Source organism: Neovison vison, chromosome 2, assembly GCF_020171115.1.
Source record: "Neovison vison isolate M4711 chromosome 2, ASM_NN_V1, whole genome shotgun sequence".
Classification (NCBI taxonomy): Eukaryota; Metazoa; Chordata; class Mammalia; order Carnivora; family Mustelidae; genus Neogale; species Neogale vison.
Genome location: NC_058092.1, coordinates 216,551,729 through 216,577,236, shown reverse-complemented (window position 1 = coordinate 216,577,236; position 25,508 = coordinate 216,551,729). Strand labels below are relative to the sequence as shown.

Genomic DNA, 25,508 nt, shown 5'->3' with positions numbered 1-25,508 from the left:
GGTAGGCAAAGCTCATGGAAAGCACTATATAATCACATGTTAATGGATTAACTTAGACTAATCCATATTCTGAACTTTTATTTTCTATCCTTTCCTTTGAAATGTTTTCAAATGAAAAACTAGAAAGACCAGATTGAATGAAGAACTCATTTGGATACCTCTGTAAGGAAATTAGAGAGTGATTTCCCCAGTGGTTGAGAGTCAATCATTACCCTGATGATTAATGTATTTCTAAATGTCAGATGTCTTCCTCGTGTGTCTCAAAGAGCTGGTGTATTCACTGCTCCACTTACAAGAGTTAAAAGTCAAAAGCTTTGTTCCCTGCAAGCAAATAGAGGGATCTACTCAGTAACTTTAGAAATATCTGGCCCTGCTGGAACTAGCTCTAGCACTGGAAGACAATTTAGGGATGGTGCTGTAAGGGCCTATTCAGCCAGAGCTGCCCCACCCCAGTTGAACTGCCATTTTGTTGTAAAACTTAAAAACTTAAATTGACCTTGCCCCCCACCCCAGGGGAACTTACTTAAAAACAAGTCCCGGAAACCAGTCCCAGGTAACAAAGTCCAAATACAATGGTGGGTCAGGCCAGGTGGAGGTATTCAATCAGTGGGGGCGCATACTGTCTCCTAGCTACCAAGGAGTATGGGCCCCGCCCTTTGGGCACCTTTTGGGTGCCAATTCTGAACAAGGTGATAGGCTGGTTCAAATGTCTACTAGGGTAATTCAGTTGGTCACCTAGCATGACTGTGCAGCTTTCTCTGTGTGTTACAATTTAATTGGCCACCTGTGTGGGGCCAGGCCCAACCACATGGCCTTGGTCTATAAAATTTAGTCTGGAAAGCAGGGAGGGGTCTCCTCTCTGTAAGGGGCGGCCCCGACTAGTCTGTTTGACAGTTGGTTTGATTCTTGGTGCTTGGCATGAAATAAAGCTTTGCTTGACTTTCACTTTGTATCAATCTCACTCCTTTAATCACGGACCCATTATTGGGATACCCATTTTGGGGGGACCCAACAGTGTGAATGTCTCCCTAATGTATCCAGTCTTCATGCCTTCCCACGTAGCAGATGCTGAGCCAAAGTTCTCATATAGTGAAAAGAGGTGGTCTTTGATTCATTCTTTTTTGTAGTGGGTCAATGTACATGAAAGTTTAGGTGTCAGGCAGTCCCTGAAGTTCCAGGAAGCAGAGAACATTCTCAGAAGAATCCCACACCAGTGAAAGAAACAGAATATTCCCAAGTGAACATTGTCTTGGGGTCTGCATTGGACAGAGGAAGATCTGAGAACATGTACAGAAAATATGCACAGAGAGAATGTGAGGCGAACGTGATAACCACTACACTACAGAAACTATGCACAGAGAGAATGAAGGAGATAATCTGGCATCTTTCACCTTCTTTTCTTCCTAAGGAACTATATTTTTGCCAGGAGTTCTATAAGGCCAAGGGAGGCGGTCTCAAACTTCACCCAACCAGCAAGGTAAACTTTTCATCCATTTACATCCAGCATTTCTCTCTGTCAAACTTTTCTAAAAGGGTCACCTCCTTAGAAGCATGAATAGAGTCTTAGTCATCTTTGTTTGTCTCCTAAGCTAACTTTATAAAGCCTCAGTAAATGCTAGTTAATTGAATTGATTTACATTAAAAACCTAAACTTTTTTGTTATGTTGAATGATACTGTGACTTGTGGTAATGGTTTACCTTTGAGATTACTAAATATTCAAATTCTCCTAGCCATCTTGCCTCTTACCACTTCAGAGAAAACTTTCCATGAATCATTCAACTTCCATCCCTTTAGGTAATATACATTTTGTCAAAATTTGAAGAAGTGCATTAAAATTATGAATGAAAAGCAAATCAGCTCCTTAGGTCTCTTAGAGAAATACTCAGGCGCTATTTATTTTGAATAATAACATTAACTCTCTGATGAAAATAAGAACAAACAAACAGATTCCAGGAAACTTTGAAAAGTCATTTAGCTACCATAAGCTTCTGACATGATAACAGTGACAATAACATAGATGATGCCAATGTGGCAATAATGAGAATGATGCAGATGACAGTGATGACGATGATGATAATGATGATACTGATGATAATGGTGACAATGATGATGACTGTGATGATGACAATGATGATAAAGACAACATGGAGAAAACAAGAACTAATATTTTTGAATGCTCACTGTGTCTTCCAGTATTGCAGGAGCTACATGTATTAACTGATTCAATTGTGGCAACAATGCCATAAGGAGTTAAAATTTTTACCATCCCCATTTAACAGATGAGTAAACTAAGGCACAACAATTAAGTGATTTGCCTGAGTTCCACAGTTTCTAGGAAATGACAGAGCTGGGATTGATACACAGGCATACTGACACTAGAACCAATGATCCTAACCATTATGTATTTGAACCAAAAAAAAATCAGTCTGGGATGCCTGGGTGGCTCAGTCAGTTAAGCATCTGCCCTCAACTCAGGTCATGATCTCAGGGTCCTGGAACGGAGTCCCACATCGGGCACCTTGCTCAGTAGAGAGCCTGCTTCTCCCTCTGCCTGCTGTTCCCCCGGGATTGTGCTTGTGTGTTCTCTCCCTCATTAAAAATTTCATTTTATTATTTTTAGAACACCAAAATTCCTTACCATCAAGGATGGTATGTGAGGATTTCATTATAAAATGATTATTTTTTAATTACTATCTTATGTGGGGCACCTGGGTGGTCTAGTCGTTAAGTGTCTGCCTTTGGTTCAGGTCGTGATCCCAGGGTCCTGGGATCAAAACTTGCATTAGCCTCCTTGTTCAATGGGAAGCCTGTTTCTCCCTCTCCCACTCTCCCTTCTTATATTCCTTCTCTCTCTCTCTGTCAAGTAAATAAGCAAAATCTTTTAAAAAATTCTTTTTAAAAAAAAAATAAATAAATAAATAATTATGTTAGTCACCATATAGTACAGTGTTAGATTTGATGTAGTGTTCTATGATTCATTGGTTGTGTATAAAAGCCAGTGCTCCATGCAATTCGTGCCCTCCTTAATACCCATCACTGGGCTAATCCATTCCTCCACGCCCCTCCCCTCTAAAACCCTCAGTTTGTTTCCTGGAATCCACAGTCTCTCATGGTTCAACTCCCCCTCTGATTGCCACCTCCTCATTTTTCACTTCCTTCTCCTCATCTCCTCCATGCTATTCCTTGTGTTCCATAAATAAGGGAAACCATATGATAACTGACATTCTCTGCTGACTTATTTCACTTAGCATAATCTCCTCCAGTCCCATCCATGTTGATGCAAATGTTGGGTATTCATCCTTTCTGATGGCTGCATAATATTCCATTGTATATATATATGGACAATATCTTCTTTATCCATTTGTCTGTTGAAAGGCATTCAGCTCCTTCCACAGTTTGGCTATAGTAGACATTGCTACTATGAACATTGGGGTGCATGGAGCCCTTCTTTTCACTACATCTTTATTGTTGTGGTAAATACCCAGTAGTGCAATTTTTGGTCATAGGGTAGCTCTATTTTTATCTTTCTAAGGTACCTCCAAACTGTTTTCCAAAGTGGCTGTACCAAAAACAGTGTAAGAGGGTTCCCCTTTCTCCACAACTTCTCCAACATTTATTGTTTCTTGCCTTGTCAATTTTTCCTATTCTAACTGGTGTAAAGGGGTATCTCAATGTGGTTTTCATTTGAATTTCCCTGATGGCTAATGATGTTGATCATTTTTTCATGTGTCTGTTAGCCATTTGTATGTCTTCTTTGGAGAAGTGTCTGTTCATGTCTTCTGCCCCATTTTTGACTTGGTTATCTGTTTTTGGGGAGTTGAGTTTGAGAAGTTCTTTCTAGATCCTGGATATCAGCACTTTATCTGTAGTGTAATTTGCAAATATCTTCTCCCTTCCACGAGTTGCCTCTTTGTTTTGTTGACTGTTTCCTTTGCTGTGCAGAAGGGTTTTTATCTTGATGAAGTCCCAAAAGTTCATTTTCACTTTTGTTCCCCATGCCTTTGGAGACATGTCTTGAAAGAAGTTGCTGTGGCTCATGTCAAAGAGGTTACTGCCTATGTTCTCCTCTGGGATTTTGATGGATTCCTGTCTCACATTGAGGTCCCTCATGCATTTAGAGTTTATCTAATAAAAACTCTTCTTATATTTGTTAGGATTTTTTTTCAAATATATAAAGCACTGGACGACAAAGGATCACAGAAAAAAAGGAAGAAAGTTCTCCAAGGTCAAACAGCTTCTAAATAACTGAGTTAATCCTCTAGCTCAACTCCTATGGCACCAAGCCAATGCTTTTTTAGTGACACCTAATTGTTTTTTGGTTGGAGGATGCAGAGTGTGCATGTATGTGTGTGTGTGCACGTGCACACGCTTGTGTCTGAGTGTATATTGAGGGTGGTAAGGAGAATTCATGAGGGAAATTCTGAGAAAAATGATTTCCAGAAGACAATGGAATTAAAAGTCATTTGAATCCTGAATTACATGGCAACTGGGGTTTCACACTGTTGTTAACCAAACTGGCTGGCTTTGCCTTGTTTAAGCCCTGCCAGGGCAAGAGAGAATTCAATGGCTTTAGCATAATCTGGAAGTCTGACTCCCATAAAGAAGGGACAGGACTGGGTTGGAGTGGAAATTCCTACATCAAAACAAGAACAGGGACCAGTTTAACACTGGGTGTTCTCTGGTGTGTGGGAGCCAGGCTGACAGAGGATGCTCAATGTCACACATGGTACACAAGAGCCACCCTCTGTCCTGTGACACCAGCAGACCCTCCAGCCTAGAACATATATGTGTACAACACACATACAATGTGAGTCACAAATAATCTTTCCTACAAAGTCAATAGAAGAGTGAAATTAATTGTAACATAGTTTATTTAACCCCAAATAGCCAAAATATGATTTCATCATATAATCAATATAAAAATTATTAATGGGTTATTTTCAATCCTTGAATTCATAGTATGTCTTTGAAACCTGGTGTGTATTTTGCATACACAACACATCTCAATCCAGACAGCATGTTTCAAGTGCTCAGCAACTCCCTGTGATGATGTGGCTGCTACATTGGACAGGACAGGTCCCTGTCCCATTTTCTACCATCCCCCTGGGAAAATCCAACTGATATCCAGAGAGGGAGTTTCACCACAGCCTCTTCTGTGTGGCCCAAGGTCGCTCCTCAACAGGGAGGTAGCCTTCCTTTTGCTTCCTGTAGCACTTTCTTCAGGCGACTTAAGTCAAACAATCAGTGGCTTTAAGCACACTAAATCATAATAACAATCTGTGTATCTATCTGTCTCTCCCCTCCACTGTGCACTTCTCAGTCCTGATCATGTCCTATTCATCAGTATATCCCCCACAGCTTAGCACAGCACAGTGCTGATCGGAGTGGGGCCCACAGACCAGCAGTGGCACCTAGGAGCTTAACAGAATATGGAATGTGTGTTTTAACAAGCTCTCCAGATGGCCATATAATAAATGTTACATTTAGGGAAGCTCAGATGTAGTGTAGTGGTTTGCAGTCCTGCTTGCATTTTGGAGTCACCAGAACAATACTGTAAAAGGCCAATACCCAGGACCTTCTGTGTATGTGTGTGTGTGCATGTGTGGTGCATATACATGTAAGTTCTCCAATGATTATAAATAATGCTAGGCTTTGACAACACTGTCTTCTACACATGGGAAAGTCCTCCATTTCACTGGACTGAATGTGAGAGAGTGAATATACAGGAAACACACATTTCTATGACATGTGTGAATGCCCACATCCCTCTCTCACTCTGCGAATTATAGAGAGTAAACATTTACTTCTTGTTTCATAGCCTTATCTTGTTTCTCTTCTCTGAACATTCTTACAGGTTTCAAACCATTTCTACTACTACTTATGAATCTCTCCCTCTCACCCCAACTAGTAACATGGTTTTAGACACACGCAAGTTATCTTGACTTGGAAAGCACTTCTAATGTGTTAAGATTTATTGTGATTTTGTCTTGAGAGACAAAAGGGAAAGAAAGAAGGCAAAGAAAGACGTGTTTGCCCTACTTGCGTGTTCTCACTCAGCCCTGTGAGCCCATGCATTTTCCACAACAGGGTAATTCCAGACTCCAACATCAAGGCTCCTGTTTTATGCTTTTGAGGATGGAACTGTGCTGTGCTATAATCCCAGCACCAGCTGAGGTCAGGGATCCTCAAAGCAGTGTTTCTGAATGGGCCACCTGCATCAGAATCATGTCCGGATGTGCTTAACAAAACACAGACACCCAGAGCAGACCCTCTAAACCCAAATCTTTGGGATGGATCCCAGGAATCCAGGAACCAGGCTACCAGAGGATTATGAATGTTAGAAGCTGAGAGAAACAGCTACACGAACTGTGTTGCAGGAAGAAACAGAGAATGGAATTTTATCGCTCAAGGCACCTTTGAGGGTAATTTGCTCAATAGTCATTGGCAAATTCAGAACACGGGGTAAATGGCCTGAAAGGGGCTGATTAAGGAACAGGCTCTCCAACACGGGGGGGGGGGGGGGGGGGGGGGGGAATAACAAAAGGAAAGTCAAAGAATGGAAAGTAACAATTATCTAACATCTACTAATTCTTTTGATTTAAGTTTTTTCAGAGAATAATTTTCTTTTTAAACACATGAATCACAAAACAAAAGGGCTATAAAAATCTAAGTTTCAACTGACTTCAAATATATCATATATAAAGAAGTAACCTCTCCTGTGAGTTTCTAACATGTCCTGTGTGTAAGTATTACAAGGCTCTCAGCTATCCAGGAACTGCTGGGTCATCCGTCTTTAGAATACAGACTTTGGGGGCAGAGACCAAGTCTTATTCCCTCTTATTCCCTGGGCAACTAGTAGATGCCCAGTAAATATCCTATAAAGGAATTAGAAAGAAAAATGAATAAAGTATTAATCCTGTTTCATGTTACAATGAAGACTCAGGAACCTCAACAATTTTAGTTGCTTCCTGGAAATACAGCCTCTTGGTGGAAAACCTGAAATTGATATCTACATTTCTATTCTCCCAGTTTGCTTGCCTATAAATATCTGAAAGACCATTTCTTCCTGTTTCTCAAAAGGATAAACAAAAATTGCACACATGGTCCCCATGGAGACAGAGCTGGAGGGATGTAGTGCCTCCGGTGCCTTCTCCACCCCTCTGCCCCCAACCCCCACCCCTGGTTGAGGACCTTCCAACCCTCTCCCAGGGCATGGAGAGTGTGCTCATTCCAGCCCACCTGCCTCTCTGGCAAGTAGAAAACATTAGCTATCTCAGCAACCACAGTGTCACCAGAGAAGAGAAGACCTGGACACAGAGCTAGGGAGTGACTAAGAAGTCTCTCTGACCAATGCACCAAGCCCAAGAAGCAGGGTGCAGGATACCATCTGGGTTCATGGAAGATGCCATTCTCTCATTGTTCCTTTCCCCTGTCCGGGTCAAGGAGATCAGGCACAAGCCACCCCTTCTGTCTCTCCCAGCACCACTCCTGAGTTAGAAGCCAAGTTAGGCAGGATGGGGGACTAGGGAAACATAGCAAAGCCGCCTTGTGCTCCCAACAGAGGCAGGGAAGTGTTGGGAGAAACTTCTCAGAGCTGTGTTCTGAATAAACTGAAATGAGTGCTTGCTTTTCATCTGTCAGCTGCTACAGCTTAAACATTAAACACACGAACAGAAGAGGCAGAGAGAAAGAAACATGAAGCAACCACGTGGGACTGTCTAGTATAATCCATATCTAAGGTCACAGCTAAGAAGTTATCATTGTAACATGAAAGCAATTTCATTATAAAGGTAAAAATGGCATTCCATGCTTGGCTCAGTACATTACCTACCTATTCCTTCATGGGACGACCCCAGCGTATCTTTACTGGCCTCTTCTCTCTCCATCTCTGACAGCCACTGACCATAATTCACAACCTTGCACACACCACTCTTTATGGGTGAACTCTTAGCTAATGTGAGTCTCTCCTCTCTATCTAGAATGTTCTGATAAATTCCTACTAATAATCCCTGAAGTGCCAGATCACTCTGTCTTTCTGAGAAGGTGCCCCCAACTTTCTTAGACTATTAGCCATACTCCCATTTGTAACTGAACATATGTCCAACTCTATGAATGTTCCTGTCAGCTTGTGCTAGAATTACTCAAATGCTTATGTTTCCCCAGCCAGTCTACAAGCTCCATGAGGTGAAGATAATATCACTTTCACCTCTATTCCCCCTCAGGGGCCAGAATATGCAGATTTTAAATAAACACTGGTTGAATAAAAGAAGAAATAAATGGATCAAGAGACTAACTGACTAAGTAAAAAAGGTATTAAGTTCTTTTTTATATATAATTTTTTTTTCTTAAAGATTTTAATTATTTGACACAGAGCGCACAAGTGGGGCGGCGGGGGAGGCAGACAGACAGAGAGGGAGAAGCAGGCCCCCTGCTGATTTGGGAGACCAATGTGGGGCTCGATCCCAGGACCCTGGGATCATGACCTGAGCTAAAGGCAGCCACTTAACCGACTGAGCCACCCAGGTGCCCCAAAAGGTAGGAAGTTCTACAGAACAAGAAGTCAAGAACTCTGTGTTCTAGTTTTTCCTCATTATAGGTTATTTTAGTATTATTTTAAAATATTTATTTAAATAACCCTGATATCTAATATGGGGCTTGAACTCATGACCCAGGGAACAAGAATTGCATGCTTTTTCAACCAAGCCAGTCATGCATCCTCCCTTTTTTCTTAAGTGTTTATTTTAGTATTATTTTTAAGACAAACGTCCTTCGATTTATACACAGTAATTTTTTTGGTGTATAGTTCTTAAGTTTTACCAGATATATGGATTTATGTGACCATCACAGTCAGGATGCCAAATATTTACATCACCCTGAAAAATCCCCTCATGCTGCTTTCTTGGGAAATACTCCTCTCACCAGGGAAGCCAATGATCTATTTCTCCATCACTACAGTTTTGCCTTTTCCATATGATCATATAAATGAAATCATACAGTATGTAAGCTTTTGAGACTGGCGTATTTCACTCAGTATAATGCCTCTGAAATTCATCTATTTTCTTTTACAGATGTATGACAGCTTGCTTGTCCAGACACCCATTCAAGGATATTTAAGGATGTTTAGGTTGTTGCAGCTTTGGGTGATTATTAAGTCTGCTACAGACTTGTGTGTACAGGTTTTTGTGTGATTATAACATTTCCCTAGGGTAAATACACAGGAGTGAGATTGCTGAATCATAAGGTTTGTGTAACTTTATAAGAAATTGCCAAAATGTTTTGCCAGAGTGACTGTTCTATTTTGTATCCCCATCAGGAATATATGAGAGCTCTAAGAGCTTTCCATCCTTACCAGCACTTGATATTACCAGTCTTGTCATTTTAGCAGTTCCAATAGGTATGCAATGATATCTCACTATGGTTTTAATTTCCATTTCCCTAACATCTAATGAAGTTGAACATCATTTCATGTGCTTATTTGTCATTCTTGGATCCTCTTTGGTAAGTGGTCTCTTCAAACTTTTGCCTATTTTTTAAAAATTGGTTGTTTCTTATTGCTGTTTTTAAAGTCCCTTATACATTCCAAGACAAGTCCCTTGTTAAATATGTAATCTTCAAATATTTTCTCCTAGTGTCTTCACTGTGTCTTCAGCAGAGCAAATGTTTTTTAATTGGGATGAAGTCCATTTATCAATTCTTTATTTTGTCAACTTTGCTCTTGATGCCAACGCATGGCTGTGGAGATTTTCTCTTATGTTTTTTCTTATATGTTTCATAATTTTATATTTTATATTTAGAAATATCTATTTTTTAGTTAAATTTGTATAAGTTGTGAATCACAGGTTGAAGTTCACTTTTCCCCCATATGACTGTCCAATTTTTTTTCAATACCATTTGTTAAATTACATCCTTTCTCCACTGAATTTGTTGTTTCCTGCCACTTTGCTCAACCTACTTATTAGTTTTAGGAGTTTTTTATTTTTGTAGATTTCTTGGAATATTCTACATAGGCAATTATGTCAATGAGGATAAGAAGAGTTTTAATTTTTCCTTTGCAATCTATATGAAGTGCATTTGCATTTCATTTTTCTTTATTGCACAGGCTAGGACTTTTGGCATGATGTTGAATATGTGTGGTAAGACTAAATAAACATCCTTCCTTCTTCCTTTTCTTATATGGAAAGCATATTTTAAAGCATATCATCATTAAATACAATTGTAGGTCTTTGGTAGACATCTTTTGTTGGAGGTTCCCTTCTATTTCGAGTGTATTAAGAGTTTTGTGTTTTAGTTTTTATTCTGTCACTGCTAGTTGCATGAATTTGGGCAAATCTTAGTTCAGACTACCATATCCGAAAAAAAGGAGGAATTAAAATACATGCCATGCCTTTTTGTGATGATTAAAAGACATGTGTGTATGTGTGAGTTTATAAGTAAGTTATAAGTAAGAAATATAAGTGAGTTATAAGTAAGAAAGCTCTCACCACATATCACCAATGAAAGGCATCATGCATTTCATTAGGATATGTAAAATACAGTGTCTCCAGGTTAATGCAGTCTTCTTATATGCATCTCTAAATAAATGTGTGTTAGAGCCAACTCACAAAGTTGAGAGAAGATTAACTATTGAAAAACTGATTTTAAAAAAACCTAGAAAATGGAACATAACTAATATAAACTATAATTTAACTTAGGTGTGGCACATGAATTTTATCCCTGTTTTAGTTCTGTCTGCTTTCTTTGATTCTTGACAATAGGCCAGAAACTATTCTATGTGTTTTACATTTTTAATCTCATAAAATTTTGCAGCAGTCCTGCACCACAGGACTTATCCAAATTTGGATCAGAATTCTTGAACTTTCAGAAAATAGGTTTAAGCTTAATGTAAAAAATTAACTTAATAAAACAAAACATGGGAGCTGTCCAGCAGCAGAAAAGGATGTGTCTAATTAAGGCTGAAGCCAGGGAACCTGAGGACAGACTGTCAGAAGTTTTCAGGGAAGGGATTCCTATACTAGGTAGGAGGTCAGACAATTCTATCAAGTATTACCTACTCTAAAATACGATAGCCAGCACAGATCACATATAAGGCATAAACAAGTTTGACATGGGAAGCAATGCCAAGGCAGAAATCATACCAAAAACTGGCCAGTGGGTCATCTGAGAGCGACTATCTGCTCTCCTGCTGCTGTCCTGGCTTGTTCCTTCATACCCTTACATCTCACGCTTCCCCCAATTTCTCTCTCAGCAGTAAGAGTCAGAGCATATAATTTTGGGCTCAAGTTTTACCATCCTTATGATCAGTGAATTTGAATATGTGATATTATTTTCCTAAGTCTTTTTTTTTTAAGATTTATGTATTTATTTGAGAGAGAGAGAGAGAGAACATGCACACAAGTGGGAGGGGTAGAGGGAGAAGGAGAGAGAGAATCACAAGCAGACTGCAGGTTGAGTGCAGAGCCCGATGTGGGACTTGATCTCATGTCCTGAGATCAAGGCCTGAGGCAAAATTAAGAGTCAGACACCTGGGACACCTGGGTGGCTCAGTTGGTTAAGCAGCTGCCTTCGGCTCAGGTCATGATCCCAGCATCCTGGGATCGAGTCCCGCATCGGGCTCCTTGCTCTGCAGGGAGCCTGCTTCTCCCTCTGCCTCTGTCTGCCACTCTGTCTGCCTGTGCTTGCTCTCTCGCCCTCTCTCTCTGATACATAAATAAATAAAATCTAAAAAAAAAAAAAAAAAAAAGAGTCAGACACCTAACTGACTAAACCAGCCAGGTGCTCCTATTTTCCTACCTTAAATAGCTCTTCTTTTAAAAAAACAAACAAACAAACAAACAAACAAACAAACAAACAAAAAACAACTATTTTTAAGAGTGTGGACCACCCTTCATTCTTGCCTGCTTCAGAGACTTGCATTTATTCAAGAACCAAATAAGACCAATTAAGACACTTGCGCGTGCACGTGCACACACACACAGAGTGAGTACAGAAAAAGATAAAAATCAAGTACTCAGCAGAATGTCAGACATACAGTAACAAATGTGACTAGCTTCTAAGTCTTTTAGAAATAAAAACAGAGCAAATGAAATATTCCCCAGAATGCATGTTTCTGGCAGGTAGCTGTGTCTGGTATCAAAACCAGTAGATTTTTCATGGACAAAGCACATGTAGTTTTACTTAAAGTATTCTGAAGGATCCCCATCACCCACAGCCAAGTCAAAACGGAACTCCCTAACATCTTTACATTTTATAATTTCTATAACATCCTCCACTTGGTCAGCCTATAACTCTCTGAGGTGGGAAGGGCAAGGCTGAGTAATCTCAAACAATGGAGGGATTTAGCACAGAGATAGAGGGAGTTCCCCAGACCCCATGTCTAGTGGGTGACAGAACCCAAGACCCCAACTCCCAAGCAGAGGCCTGTTCTGCTGCATTCCTCCATCACTACTATTTCTATAGATTATTTGGCTCTATTGTTGACCTATGTTAATTATATTTTTATCTATTTCATATAGATCATATATTTTCACATATATCATGTATGTTTAAATTGCCTTTAAGCTGATTTCTCCTGGGTAGGGAAGAGCCTTATAATAATATGAGCAACTCTGGGAAGAATAAATTGCTTAAAGCAGTGCAAAATGATATACTATCAGTAAAATTCAGTCAGAAGTACACAGGTACACAATGTACAAAGGGGTCATGTGTTCAAGATCCTGGATTCTACTGCTTGTTTGTAGGGACAATATAGGTTTGCTCACTACTGTATTTCTGGGGCCTAGAACAATGCCTGGTACACAGTAGTCTGTCCATACATATTTGTGAAATGAATGAATAAACAGTTCGGAAGAAAATTTCCCAGTGACTTTTTCTGGTAAGCTTGACTATATGAAGGGTTCATTTTTAAAGCCAGCAGCCCCTGCAATTCGTTGTGTGAATGCAAAGTACCATGATGAGCTATGGACACTCCTATCCGAATTACACTGAAGATGCCAGGAAATGACTAACAGGAGCCTCAAAATTCATCACATTAACTCACATCCCCAGAAAATTCATTCCTGAGGGTTTATTTCAATGAAACGTCTCCCTCAGGACCAGAGGCCTCTCCCCCTACTCTGGGAAATAGGATGGATCTAGCAGTAATGGAGCTCAGGGCTTTTCATCTCTCAAGCCATTAAAATGCAAATTGGGGGAGGAGAGGGACCTGCACACAGCTCTCCCCAGGCCTCACCCACGGCCTCAGCACTCACATCCATCGGTGGTCCGCACCTCCATGTGCACCAGGTCCGCTTCCTTATCCAATCCAGCCACCGACCTGGGGAAGGAAGGAGACACAGAAGCTCAGTGACCACATGGATGGCAGATGGCAAAAGCGGGAAAGCATTCAGGGCTGACTATTACTCAGAAAGCCACTTTCTCCAGAGGGGACCCACAGAGTATGGCCACTGGTGAGCCGGGCAGATACAGCTGTCACCTGTAATGCTCATGACTCAGGAGCCCTGGGATGGTGTCAGGGAGTTGGTGACTCTCTAAAAAAAATAACCATGAAAGAGGACAGAGTCCATAGTAATATAGGACCAAACCTCTGGCCTTGACTCTTCTTCACTACCTGGCACCTAAGAAGTTCTCTCTTCCAACCATCTTCCTTTTCCCCCCAACTCCCACCACCCACATCCTCCCTCCCCCAGGTCTTGCTGCACCGGACTTCTTCCAGTATACTGCCCCGCTCTGTCCTCCCGCTGGGAGTGTGCTATTGCCCACCCTGTCCTGTCCTCTGGGGAGGGTGGTTTAGACTCCACTCCCGGCTGTTTGCCTCAGGGCACTGTTGCCCTCCTGAGTTCAATGCTGTCTGCCCTTCCTTCCTCCTCCCCCAGAAACAATGAATGTATGGTAACAAACATTTAAAATCTGATCTGACAAGAACAAAAATCTCCTAGGGATGAGGGTGGGAAAGCTTAAGGTCTATGGCTAATAGTCAAAAGAATACAGGCTGAGAATCCTTACAAACTAATTCTTATGGCCCTCTGACCTTGCACACATAAAGCCCAGTCAGCCATCCCCCATGTGAGATATCCAGGCCAGAGGATGACCCAAACAGTCAGCTAAAAGAGGCAACATAGACCTTAAAACATTCATGCACTAGAGAGATCACATAATCCACTCTCTTAGCAAGCTTTTATAATCTATTTACTCTTATTTTAAATATTCTAAGTCGGGCTTTCTGATTTTCTTATCTTCAGGAGGTAAGAAGTGGCAAGTCAGAAAGAAAAGTAGAATTTAAACAGTGAGAACCAACTGCGGATACCCATACAGCAAGAACAGAAAAACCTATGAAAAACAGACCTAAGAACTCAAAACCCAATCTTCCACCCCATAAATCTCTACACTTCTCATTGGCACTGAGGCCATTACTATATTAGAGCAGAGTTCAGTATCTGACACCTGTGCTGAGGGGAGAAAGGCACAGAAAACAGGAAGCAGGGGGGAAATGGGATTCCCCCATCAAATTGGATAGAAGAGGCTTAGGCATACTCTCGCTATGAAGAATACCCCCCATGCCCTGTCTACCATAGTGGCACACAATCAGGAGAGAACATCCAACTCCCAGCTTCTCACCCATGAGCAAAGGGTTTTGGTCTCCACATCAGCATCACAAGTTTTAAGGCTTGCACCAGAGGGAAGGGCTCTCAAAACACCTAGCTCTGAAAGCCAATGGGGCTTAAGTCCACTAGAGGATAGCAAACAAAGAAGCAATTTATCATGGGTGCACAAGCATTCACTGCAACGATGCCCTAGAACTCAGTGCACCTTCTCCTCATCTTTCCCTGGAAGTACTTTATCTGCATTCTTTAAAAGCTGTTACCTAAGGGGTAGGCTTCTAATTTAGCAGGCTTCAAGGGGCTGACTATGATCCTACCGAGAGACCTAAGAAGCCCACTGACAGACACCTTTCTCGTCTTCTCTCTGTAGCCCACTCCAAGTTGCCAGTAGCTCTCTAGAAGGAGTTGTGCACATGACCACACCCCAGATTTTAGGGCTGCCCCCCAGGGAATGGGTCCCCAGATTGTTGGGCTCTGATAGCCAACAGGGCTTCACTCATGAGTCCCAGAGGACTGCAGCAAACAAAGAAGTTCTTAACCATCTACTTCCCCAAGGTTCAGTGCAGAGGCAACAAGCTAAGAACACCCATCTCTCAGTCTTTCCCTGAAAGGAGTTCATCTGCATACATTAAAGTCACCACCTGAGGGCCCAGCATCTAAATTAGTAGATACCTGGGGGCTATGGGTAATCCTCCTTACAGACTGGGAAAGCTAGCAGACCCTTCTCCCACCAGCCTGCTCCAATAATAAAATCAAGTCAGTAGTATCTCCCTGAAAGGAAGTTATACACATATCTGGCACCCCAGCTCTTACTGCTAACACTTGAGGAATAGGCCCCTGGAGCACCTGGTGCTAGTAGTCAATGCGCCTTGCATTAATGAGACATGAGCAAGACTGCAGCAAGCAAAGAAACAGTTCTTAATGGGCACAAGAGCACCCCCCGCCCCTGGTGGCTACCTGCCTGGGCCCAGCTCTGAGGGAGATGGCCAAAAAGTTTCTCCCTGAAAGCTTAACTATACTTTCCTAGCTTGTATCTGAGGATGCAGCTTCTCAGCTTGTCTCTAGATGCTGACTGCAATCCTGACGGACAGGTCTAGGGACATCCATAACTACTAAATGCTACTAAGAACAAAGAAGAACACCTTGACAATCACAGAGATGAGAGACAGCTAAGAATCCAGTCAGGCTGGTCTGTGAGGTTCTTCTCCTACATGAGATCACTCTGTCAAGACTGGAAGAGGTGTTTGTTTGTTTGTTTTAATTTTTAAAGATTTTTCATTTATTTATTTGACATAGAGAGAGAGATCACAAGTAGGCAGACAGGAAAGCAGGCTCCCCACTGAGGGGAGAGCCCAAAGCGGGGCTCGATCCCAGGACCCTGAGATCATGACCTGAGCCAAAGGCAGAGGCTTTAACCCACTGAGCCACCCAGGCACCCCGGAAGAGGTGGTTATTTAACAAATGCTCAGAAACCAACACAAATAGTCAAGGAAAGTGAAAAACAAACAAAACAACACAGAAAAAAATAGGTTCCAAACAAAAGAACAAGATAGATATCTAGGAACTGAGCTTAAAGAAATGGAGGTAATAATCTACGTGATAGAGAGTTCAAAATAATGGTCATAAAAATGCTTTACTGAGGTCAGAAGAGCAATGCATGAGAACAATGAGAATTTCAACAGAGATAGAAATATTAAAAAGTACTGAAGACAAATCATGGATCTGAAGAGTACAATAATTGAACTGAAAAATTCAATAGAGGGGTTCAATAACAGAGTTGATCACGTGGGAGAAAGAATCCGTGAACTCTAGGATGGAAGTGGAATTCCTCCAGAAGAGTGAAAAAGAAAAAAGAATTAAAAAAAAAAAAAAGTAAAAATATTTTAAGGGATTTATGGGAAAACATCAAGTGGACTAATATTCTCATTGTAAGGGTCTCAGAAGGAGAGAGAAAGGGACATTGAAGAAATAATGGCTGAAAACTTCCCTAAGCTGGGGAAGGTAATGAACATCCAGACCCAGCAAGCCCAGAGAGCTCCAAAAAAGAGGAGTCCAAAGAGAACTACATAAGACACACTATATTAAATTATCAAAAGTTAAACATGAGTAGAACATCTTATAAACAGCAAGAGAAAAAACACTTCTTATATACAATAAAATCCCCATAAGATTATGAGCAGATTTTTCAACAGCAACTTAACATGCCAGAAGGGTATGGGATAGACATATGCAAGTACTAAACAAAGAAACAAAACCCCTGCTACTCAACTGAGAATATTCTACCCAGCAAAACCGAGCTTCAGAATTGATGGAGAGATAGAGTTTTCTAGACAAACAAAAGCAAAAGGAGGTCGTCGCAGAGATCATTCTTAAAAGAAATGTTACAGGAAATTTTTCAAGCTGAAACAAAAGGATGCTAATTAGTAACAGGAAACCATTTTTTAAAAAAGTATAAAACTCACTAGTAAATGCAAATATATAGTCAATTCAGAATAATGTAATGGTGATAGATAAATCACTGATAAGCCTAGTACAAATGGTAAAAGAAAAAATATTAAATTAACTATAATTAATTTTTTAATGGATATACATGGAAAAAGACCCAAACTGTGATATCAAAACATAAAATGTGGAGCTGGGGGATTCACACAAACCGAGAAATGCACTGAGAGATAGAAGGCTGGCAGCTAGATGCATTAGAAGGTATTTCAATCTGAATCCATTTGTGCAATGGTTAATTTTGTGTGTCAACTGAACTGGGCCATAAGATGCCCAGATATCTGGCAAAACAATATTATGGATGTGTCTTCTAGGATGTTTCTGGAAAAATTTACATCTGAATTAGTTGACTGAGTAAAACAGATTGCCCTTCCAATATGGGTGGGCTTCCTGCAATCTATTAGAGACCTAAATGGCACAAAAGGAGTAAGGAGAATTCACTAACTACCTAATACCTTCTGGCTGGGAAACTGGTGTGCTCTTGCTCTCATATAGGAATTTCTATAACTGACGCTCTTAATTCTTAGGCCTTTGGACTCATACTGGAACTATACCACTATCTGTGAATCTCCACTTGCAGATGGCAAACGTGGGCCTTTTCAGCCTCCATTATCAGATAAGCCAATTCCTTCTAATAAATCTCTCTGCCTCTCCCAGGTTTCTCGCCCACCCTCCTATTGGTCTGATTGCATATAATATTATCTCTTTCAAAGCCTACTGGTCTGTTTCTCTGGAAAGCCCTGACTAATAAAATTTGTTTCTTAGTCCCATTCCAACAATACAGCCATTTTCCCATGTAAGCCCATAGCATAGCTGTATGTGTTTCTGTATTTACTTAAGTCATAAATTACAAAGAATTTGATTCTTATTAATATATAACCTATCAGACAGTGAGTTTCCTAAAGATAGAGAGACCCTAATTATCTTTGTCTAATACTTACTACCACACACAGCTCAAGATTAAGGGTACCTTCAGATTAAATGATAAGGATAAGAAATTCGTACTTCAAAGCTGCTCTGTATCTGAATCCACAGGAGAAGGGATTAAGTGGCTCAGCTGAATAGAGGTGGAGGAGAGGACCTTGGGTACTATCAGTAAGAATCCTCTTGCCCTTTTCCAGCAACAGAGGAAGGCCATTGCCTACTTTCAGCCATACTTCTGGCATTAGCCTGGGGTTTTTCAATACTGACACTGTTGATATTTTGGCTTGGATAATTCTTTATTGTGGGGGCCATCCTAGACATTGCAAGATAGTTAGCAGAATCACTGGCCTTTACTACATGCAGTAACATCCTTGCAGGCCTGACAACCAGAACTGTCTCTAAACATTGCCTACTCTCTTTTGGAGTCAAAACTGCCCCCAGCTGAGAACAAGTGCCTTACCTGTATACACTTATTGCCTGGGTTCTATGTCTCCCCTCCTAACAAGGCAGCAAAAATAAAGACACACAGATTTCCCCTCCTCCCTTAGTCCTAACATTGCTGAGATGCTTATGAACTACTATTATTTAGGGCCACATCACCTTATCAGGAAACTCTCTGACAATCATCCAGTTCCTAATCTTAAGGCCCCCTAAAGACCCTGCTTTTAAAACTTAAAGAAAGAAAAGTGCACACAAATACAGCAAGCAAAGAAATACTAGATGTATATATTTTGTGATTTTTTTCCGAGGGTAGACAGAAGTTGTAAGGGATAACCTGGGAAAATTTGGGGAAAAGTGCATATGGTAATAAGGATAAATGCTAATGGGCAATGAGACCATTCATATGTCAGGCATCCTGTTTGGTGTTTTAAATGTATTATCGTAAAAAATCCTCAAAATGACTCTTTAAGGAAGGTAACATTCATCGAACTCTCACCCTTGGTAAATGGGGATAATAAGAGAGATTAAGTAACATGCCTAAAGTCATGTGATAATAACAATTGATAGACTTAGTACTGTGGGTCAGACCTTGTTTTAAATGTTGATCTTGAATCCTCATATCAATCCGAAGAGTCCTGAACCAATCTATCTCTATATTTTCCATATTAAAAGGGTGCAATTAGGCATCTAGAGATTAAGCAACTTGCCAAGAGGCATGGAATTTAGTAATAAGCAGCAAAACTTAGACTCAAGCAGTTAGGTGGCTTTGAGCCAGGAGATTAACTTCCCACATAAGCTGCTTCTCCTGGCTGGTGAGAGGTTTGGATACAACCATCTCTCCCAGAATCAAGGACCAGAAACATCTTACCCCATTGCCTCTTCTCTTCCCATATGAAGTTCTTTATGGCAGCATTGTAGGAAATACACATGCACTCTGTGTACATTATCAATACAGTGTCTCGGAAAATTCTGATTTCAGATGACATGAACCAGAAGTCCTTATAGGTGATAATAATTAAGAAGGAAATGTTGGGAACAGAACAAGGAAGTTGGGTCAATAATAGAGAAATAATAAATGGAGATCTTTGCAGAAGCCTCAGGAGGATAAATACAGTTGAGGAAAAGAAAATGCGGCATTTGGGCTTGAGTCTCCTTTGGGTCTATGAGGATGGAATGAGCCAAGACATATATGAGGTACTATGAAACTGCCATGAGTAAGGGGTGGAGGGTGAGAGGCATGCTTGCTCAGGTAGGCCCACAAGGTTAAACATAGCCCTCAACACCTCTTCCATTGCAACCATACAAGCTCCTTCACATTTCCAGGACCCACGTGAGGCCAGGGTGGACTAGAAGTCTAGGAACTGTACCCAGTACAGAACTAGCCATGGGACACATCAAACTTAATGCCTGTGTTTAATGTCTGCAACAATGTAAAAATGAATTTGCAAGCATCCTATTAAAGTTACATGAAGGGAAACTACCAGAGAGTTTCTAAAATGAATAGATAATAAAGAGAAATTATCAGGGAGGAGCAAGATGGTGGAGGAATAGGAGACCTAAATACTTGGATCCAAGGAGTTCACTTAGATCGTTATTAAACCATTCCAAACTCCTACAAACTCAACAGAAGAGCAAACAGAAGAGCAGCAATTATAGGAACAGAAAAACGACCACTTTTGTGGAAGTGAATATGAGGTGATATATAGGAAGAGAGTTCACAGGGGTGGTGGGGGTCGGAGGGCTGCTCCTGGCAAAGAAGAGAGCAGCAGAGCACAAAACTGGAACTTTCAGAAGTCTGTTCCATGGAGGGATGTCGCTCCAGAGGCTAAGCGGGTGGTGAAGCCCTTGAAGGGACAGTGTGGTCTCAGGACATGTGAGGACATAAAAAGCAGGGGTGTCTGAAGGTGGCAGAGTCCCAGGTATGGGAGCAGGAAAGCCGGCTGCAGAGACAGAAGCAAGGAGTGAGCCTTCGGCTTGGAGTTACCTTAAAACATACTCCAAGGCACAGTCAGTCCATTGCTCTTTGAACAGGGATGCTACAAGTGGCAGATGCAGGGAGATTCACCTTCCTCCTCCAGGAGCAGGTCAGGAGCATGCTGCAAGAATCTGCTGGGTTTAGAGACTCCAAATGGGGCCATGCGCCAGAGACAGAAACACTTGGTCACAGGCTGGGTGACCTCGGGTGCAGCCGAAGACCTGGGAGATGGGAGTGGTTGACTTCTTTTCTCTGAGGGTGCACTGGGAGTGGGCCCCGAGCTCTTGGGGCTCCTCCAGCCAGAGACTGGAGGCCGCCATCTTTATTCCCATTCTCTAGAGCTCTATGGAAAGCATTCAGGGAACAAATGCTCCTGAGATCAAAACCAAGCATATTACATAGCCTGGCCCTGGCAAGGACGGTGCAATTCCACCTCTGGCAAAGACACATGAGAATCACTGCAACGGGCTCCCCCCAGAAGATAAGCAAGAACATCCAGCCAAGACCAAGTTCACCAATCAATGAGAACTGCGGAATGCCAGAACTAGGGGAATGCAACAGATAGAATTCATGGCTCTTTTCCCATGATTCCTTAGTCTTCAAAGTTAAATTTTTAAAATTTTCTTACTTTCTTACTCTATCTTTCTGCTCTATTTTAAAAAATTTTTCCTCTTTCCTATTTTAACCTTTTTAACTGTTTTATATTATCAATAACTTTTTAAAATATCTTTTCAAATTTTCACCATTATAGTCACATTCTATACATTCATTGTATTTAAACTTATTTTTTGTATGTATATAGGTTTTTCCTACTTTAAAATTTTGAGATACAGTTTCATCTAACAGATTAAAATATATAGCACATGGCTTTACTCTAGTCTCCAGCCTGATCACATTATTTCCTCTTTTTTTTCCTTTTTCAACCAACTTCTTACCTTATCAACTCCTTTTTTAGATCTTTTATAGTCTTTGTCTTTACAGTCATATTCCATCCATCATCGTGTTTCCTCTCATTTTTGTATATATATAAGCTTTTCTTTCTATAAAATTTTGGGAGAGAGTTTCTTCTTACAGACCAAAATGTATCCAAAATCAAGTACATGGCTTTGTTCTAGTCATCAGTCTAATACACACACACACACACACACACACACACATTTTCCCATTCTTCTCCCCCCAGTTTTAGATCTCTTCCAAATTGTTCAGTGTATCTTTTTCTGGGGTCATTGCTACCCTTTTAGTATTCTGTTCTCTCATTCACCTGTTCTTATCTGGATAAAATGACAAAGCAGAAAGAAATCACCTCCAAAAAAAAGAACAAGAGGCAGTACCAATGGCAAGAGACCTAATCAATATGGACATTGGTAATATGTCAGAACTAGAGTTCAGAATGATGATTATCAAGGTGCTAGCTGGGCTCGAAAAAAGTATGGATGATACTAGAGAATCCCTTTCTGGAAAAATAAAATCCCTTTCTGGAAAAGTAAAATCCCTTTCTGGAGAAATCAAAGAACTAAATTCTAACAAAGTTGAAATAAAAAAAGCTATTAATTAAGTGTAATTAAAAAATGGAGGCTCTTACTGTTTGGATAAATGAGACAGAAGAGAGAATTAGTGATATAGAACACCAAATGATGGAGAATAAAGAACTGAAAAAAGAGAGATAAACAACTACTAGACAATGAGGGGAGAATTCAAGAGATAAGTGATACCATAAGATGAAAGAATATTAGAATAATTGGGATCCCAGAAGAAGAGAGAGGGGGCAGAAGGTATATTGGGGCAAATTATAGCAGAGAATTTCCCTAACATGGTAAAGGGAACAAGCATCAAAATCCACAACTGTTCAAAATCTGTAGGACACAGCAAAGGTGGTCCTGAGAGAAAAGTATATAGCAATACAAGCCTTTCTTAAGAAACAAGAAAGGTCTCAAGTACACATCCTAACCCTACACCTAAAGGAGCTGGAGAAAGAACAGCAAAGAAAACCTAAACCCAGCAGGAGAAGAGAAATCATAAAGATCAGAGAAGAAATCAATGATTTAGAAACGAAAAGGACAGTAGAACAAATCAATGAAACTAAGTGCTGGTTCTTTGAAAGAATTAATAAGATTGATAAAACCGTGGCCAGACTTATCAAAAAGAAAAGAGAAAGGACCCAAATTAATAAAATCATGAATGAAAGAGGAGAGATCACAACCAACACCAAAGAAATACAAACAATAATAAGAACATATTATGAGCAACTATATGCCAGAAAATCTGACAATCTGGAAGAAATGGATGCGTTCCTAGAGATGCACAAACTACCAAAACTGAACCAGGAAGAAATAGAATACCTGAACAGACCCATAACCAATAAGGAGATTGCAGGGGTCATCAAAAATCTCCCAACAAACAAGAGCCCAGGGCCAGACGGCTTCCCAGGGGAATTCTACCAAACATTTAAAGAAGAATTAATACCTATTCTCCTGAAACTGTTCCAAAAAATAGAAATGGAAAGAAAACTTCCAAATTCATTTTATGAGGCCAGCATTACCTTGATGCCAAAACCAGACAAAGACCCCATCAAAAGAACAATTACAGACCAATATCCTTGATGAACACAGATCAGAAAATTCTCACCAGAATACTAGCCAACAAGATCCATCAGTACACTAAAAGAATTATTCACCACAACCAAGTGGGATTTATTGCTGAGTTGCAAGGTTGGTTCAATATCTTATTGTATCTGTTGATACAATACATTAATGAAAGAATAAAAATCTTTTGATACTCTTATTAGATGCTGATAAAGCATTTGACAAAGTAAAGCATCCTTTCCTGATCAAACTTCACAGTGTGGGGATACAGGGTACATGCCTCAATATCATCAAAGCCATCTATGAAAAACCCACAGTGAATATCATCCTCAATGGGGAAAAACTGAGAGTTTTTCCCCTAACACAGCAGCGTTGTCCACTAGCAGTGGTTACTGCTATTCAGCATAGTACTAGAAGTCCCAGCCTCAGCTATCAGACAACAAAAAGAAATTAAAGGCATCCGAATCAGCAAAGAAGAAGTCAAACTCTCACTCTTTGCAGATGGCATGATACTTTATGTGAAAACCCAAAGACTCCACTCCAAAACTGCAAGAACTCAGGAATTCAGTAAAGTGTCAGGATATAAAATTAATGCGTGGAAATCAGACACATTTCTATATACCAACAACAAGACAGAAGAAAGAGAAATTAAAGAGTCAATCCCATTTACAATTGCTCTCAAAACCATAAGATACCTACGAATAAACCTAACCAAAGAGGCAAAGAATGTATACTCAGAAAACTATAAAGTACTCATGAAAGAAATTAAGGAAGACACAAAGAAATGGAAGAACATTCCATACTCATGTATTGGAAGAAAAAATATTGTGAAAATGCCTATGCTACCTAAAGCAATCTACACGTTTAACTGCAATCCCTATCAAAATATCATCTTTTTTTTTTCAAAGACATGGAACAAATAATCCTAATATTTATATGGAACCAGAAAAGACCCAAAATAGCCAGAGGAATGTTGAAAAAGAAAACTAAAGATGCCAGCAACATAATCCTAGACTTCAAGCTCTATTAGAAAGCTTTAATCACCAAGACAGTACAGTACTGGCACAAAAACAGATCAGAATAGAGAGCCCAGAAATGGACCTTCAACTGTGTGGTCAATTAATCTTTGACAAAACAGGAAAGAATGTCCAGTGGAAAAAGGACAGTCTCAGCAACAAATGGTGTTAGGAAAACTGGACATCCACATGCAGAAAAGTGAAACTGGACCATTTCCTTACACCACTCACAAAAATAGACTCAAAATGGATGAAAGACCTCAATGTAAGACAGGAATCCATCAAAATCCATGAGGAGAATGAGGGCAACAACCTCTTCCACCTCAGCCACAGCAACTTCTTCCTAGAAACACTGCCAAAGGCAAGGGAAGAAAAGCCAAAAAAGAACTATTGGGACTTCATCAAGATCATAGCTTTTGCACAGCAAAGGAAACAGTCAATAAAACCAAAACACAACTGACAGAATGGGAGAAGATATTTGCAAAGGACTTATCAGATAAAGGGCTAGTATCCAAAATCTACAAAGAGCTTATCGAACTCAATACCCAAAGAACAAATAATGTAATCAAGAAATGGCCAGAAGACATGAAGAGACATTTCTGCAAAGAAGATATCCAAAAGACCAACAGACATGTGAAAAAGTACTCAACATCACTTGGCATCAGGGAAATACAAATTAAAACCATAGTTAGATACCTCCTCACATCAGTCAGAATGGCTAAATTAACAAATTAGGAAACAACAAATGTTGGTGAGGATGCACAGAAAGGGGAACCCTCCTATACTACTGGTGGAATGCAAGCTGGTACAGCCACTCTGGAAAACAGTATGGAGGTTCCTCAAAAAGTTGAAAACAGAACTACCCTATGACGCAGCAATCGCACTACTGGGTATTTACCCGAAAGATACAAATGTAGTGATCTGAAGGGCTACATGCACCTGAATGTTTATGTAGTAATATCCACAACAGCCAAACTATGGAAAGAACCTAGATGTCCATCAACAGATGAATGGATAAAGAAGTGGTATATATATATACTATGGAATACTATATAGCCATCAAACCCCCCAAATCTTGTCATTTGCAATGACATGGATGGAACTAGAGGGATTATGCTAAGTGAAATAAGTCAATCAGAGAAAGACAATTATCATAGGATCTCTCTGAAATGAGGAATTTGAGAGGCAGTGTCAGAGGGTTGTAGGGGGAATTGAGGGGAAAAAAATGAAACAAGATGGGACTAGGGAGGGAGACAAACCATAGGAGACTCTTAATCTCAGGAAACAAACTGAGGGTTGCTTGGGGGTTGGGAGGGCACAGAGGGATAGAATACCTGGGTTATGGACACTGGGGAGGGTATGCACTATGGTGAGTGCTGAGAATTGTGTAAGACTGATGATTCACGGACCTGTACCCCTGAGGCAAATAATACATTATATGTTTAAAAAAGTAAAGAATTTTAAAAAATCAAA

At 40.4% G+C, this 25,508-nt stretch overlaps 1 protein-coding gene across 4 annotated transcripts in view; it reads right to left on the bottom strand.

Annotated features, from left to right (window-relative positions):
* SORCS3 (sortilin related VPS10 domain containing receptor 3) overlaps positions 1 to 25,508 on the bottom strand; it is a 583,502-nt gene that overhangs the window by 152,184 nt on the left and 405,810 nt on the right. For all 4 annotated transcript variants that reach the window (XM_044240465.1, XM_044240466.1, XM_044240467.1 and 1 more), the window contains one exon: positions 13,249 to 13,313. In XM_044240465.1, coding sequence (XP_044096400.1) covers positions 13,249 to 13,313 — 65 coding nt within the window. The remainder of the gene's footprint in view (positions 1 to 13,248; positions 13,314 to 25,508) is intronic.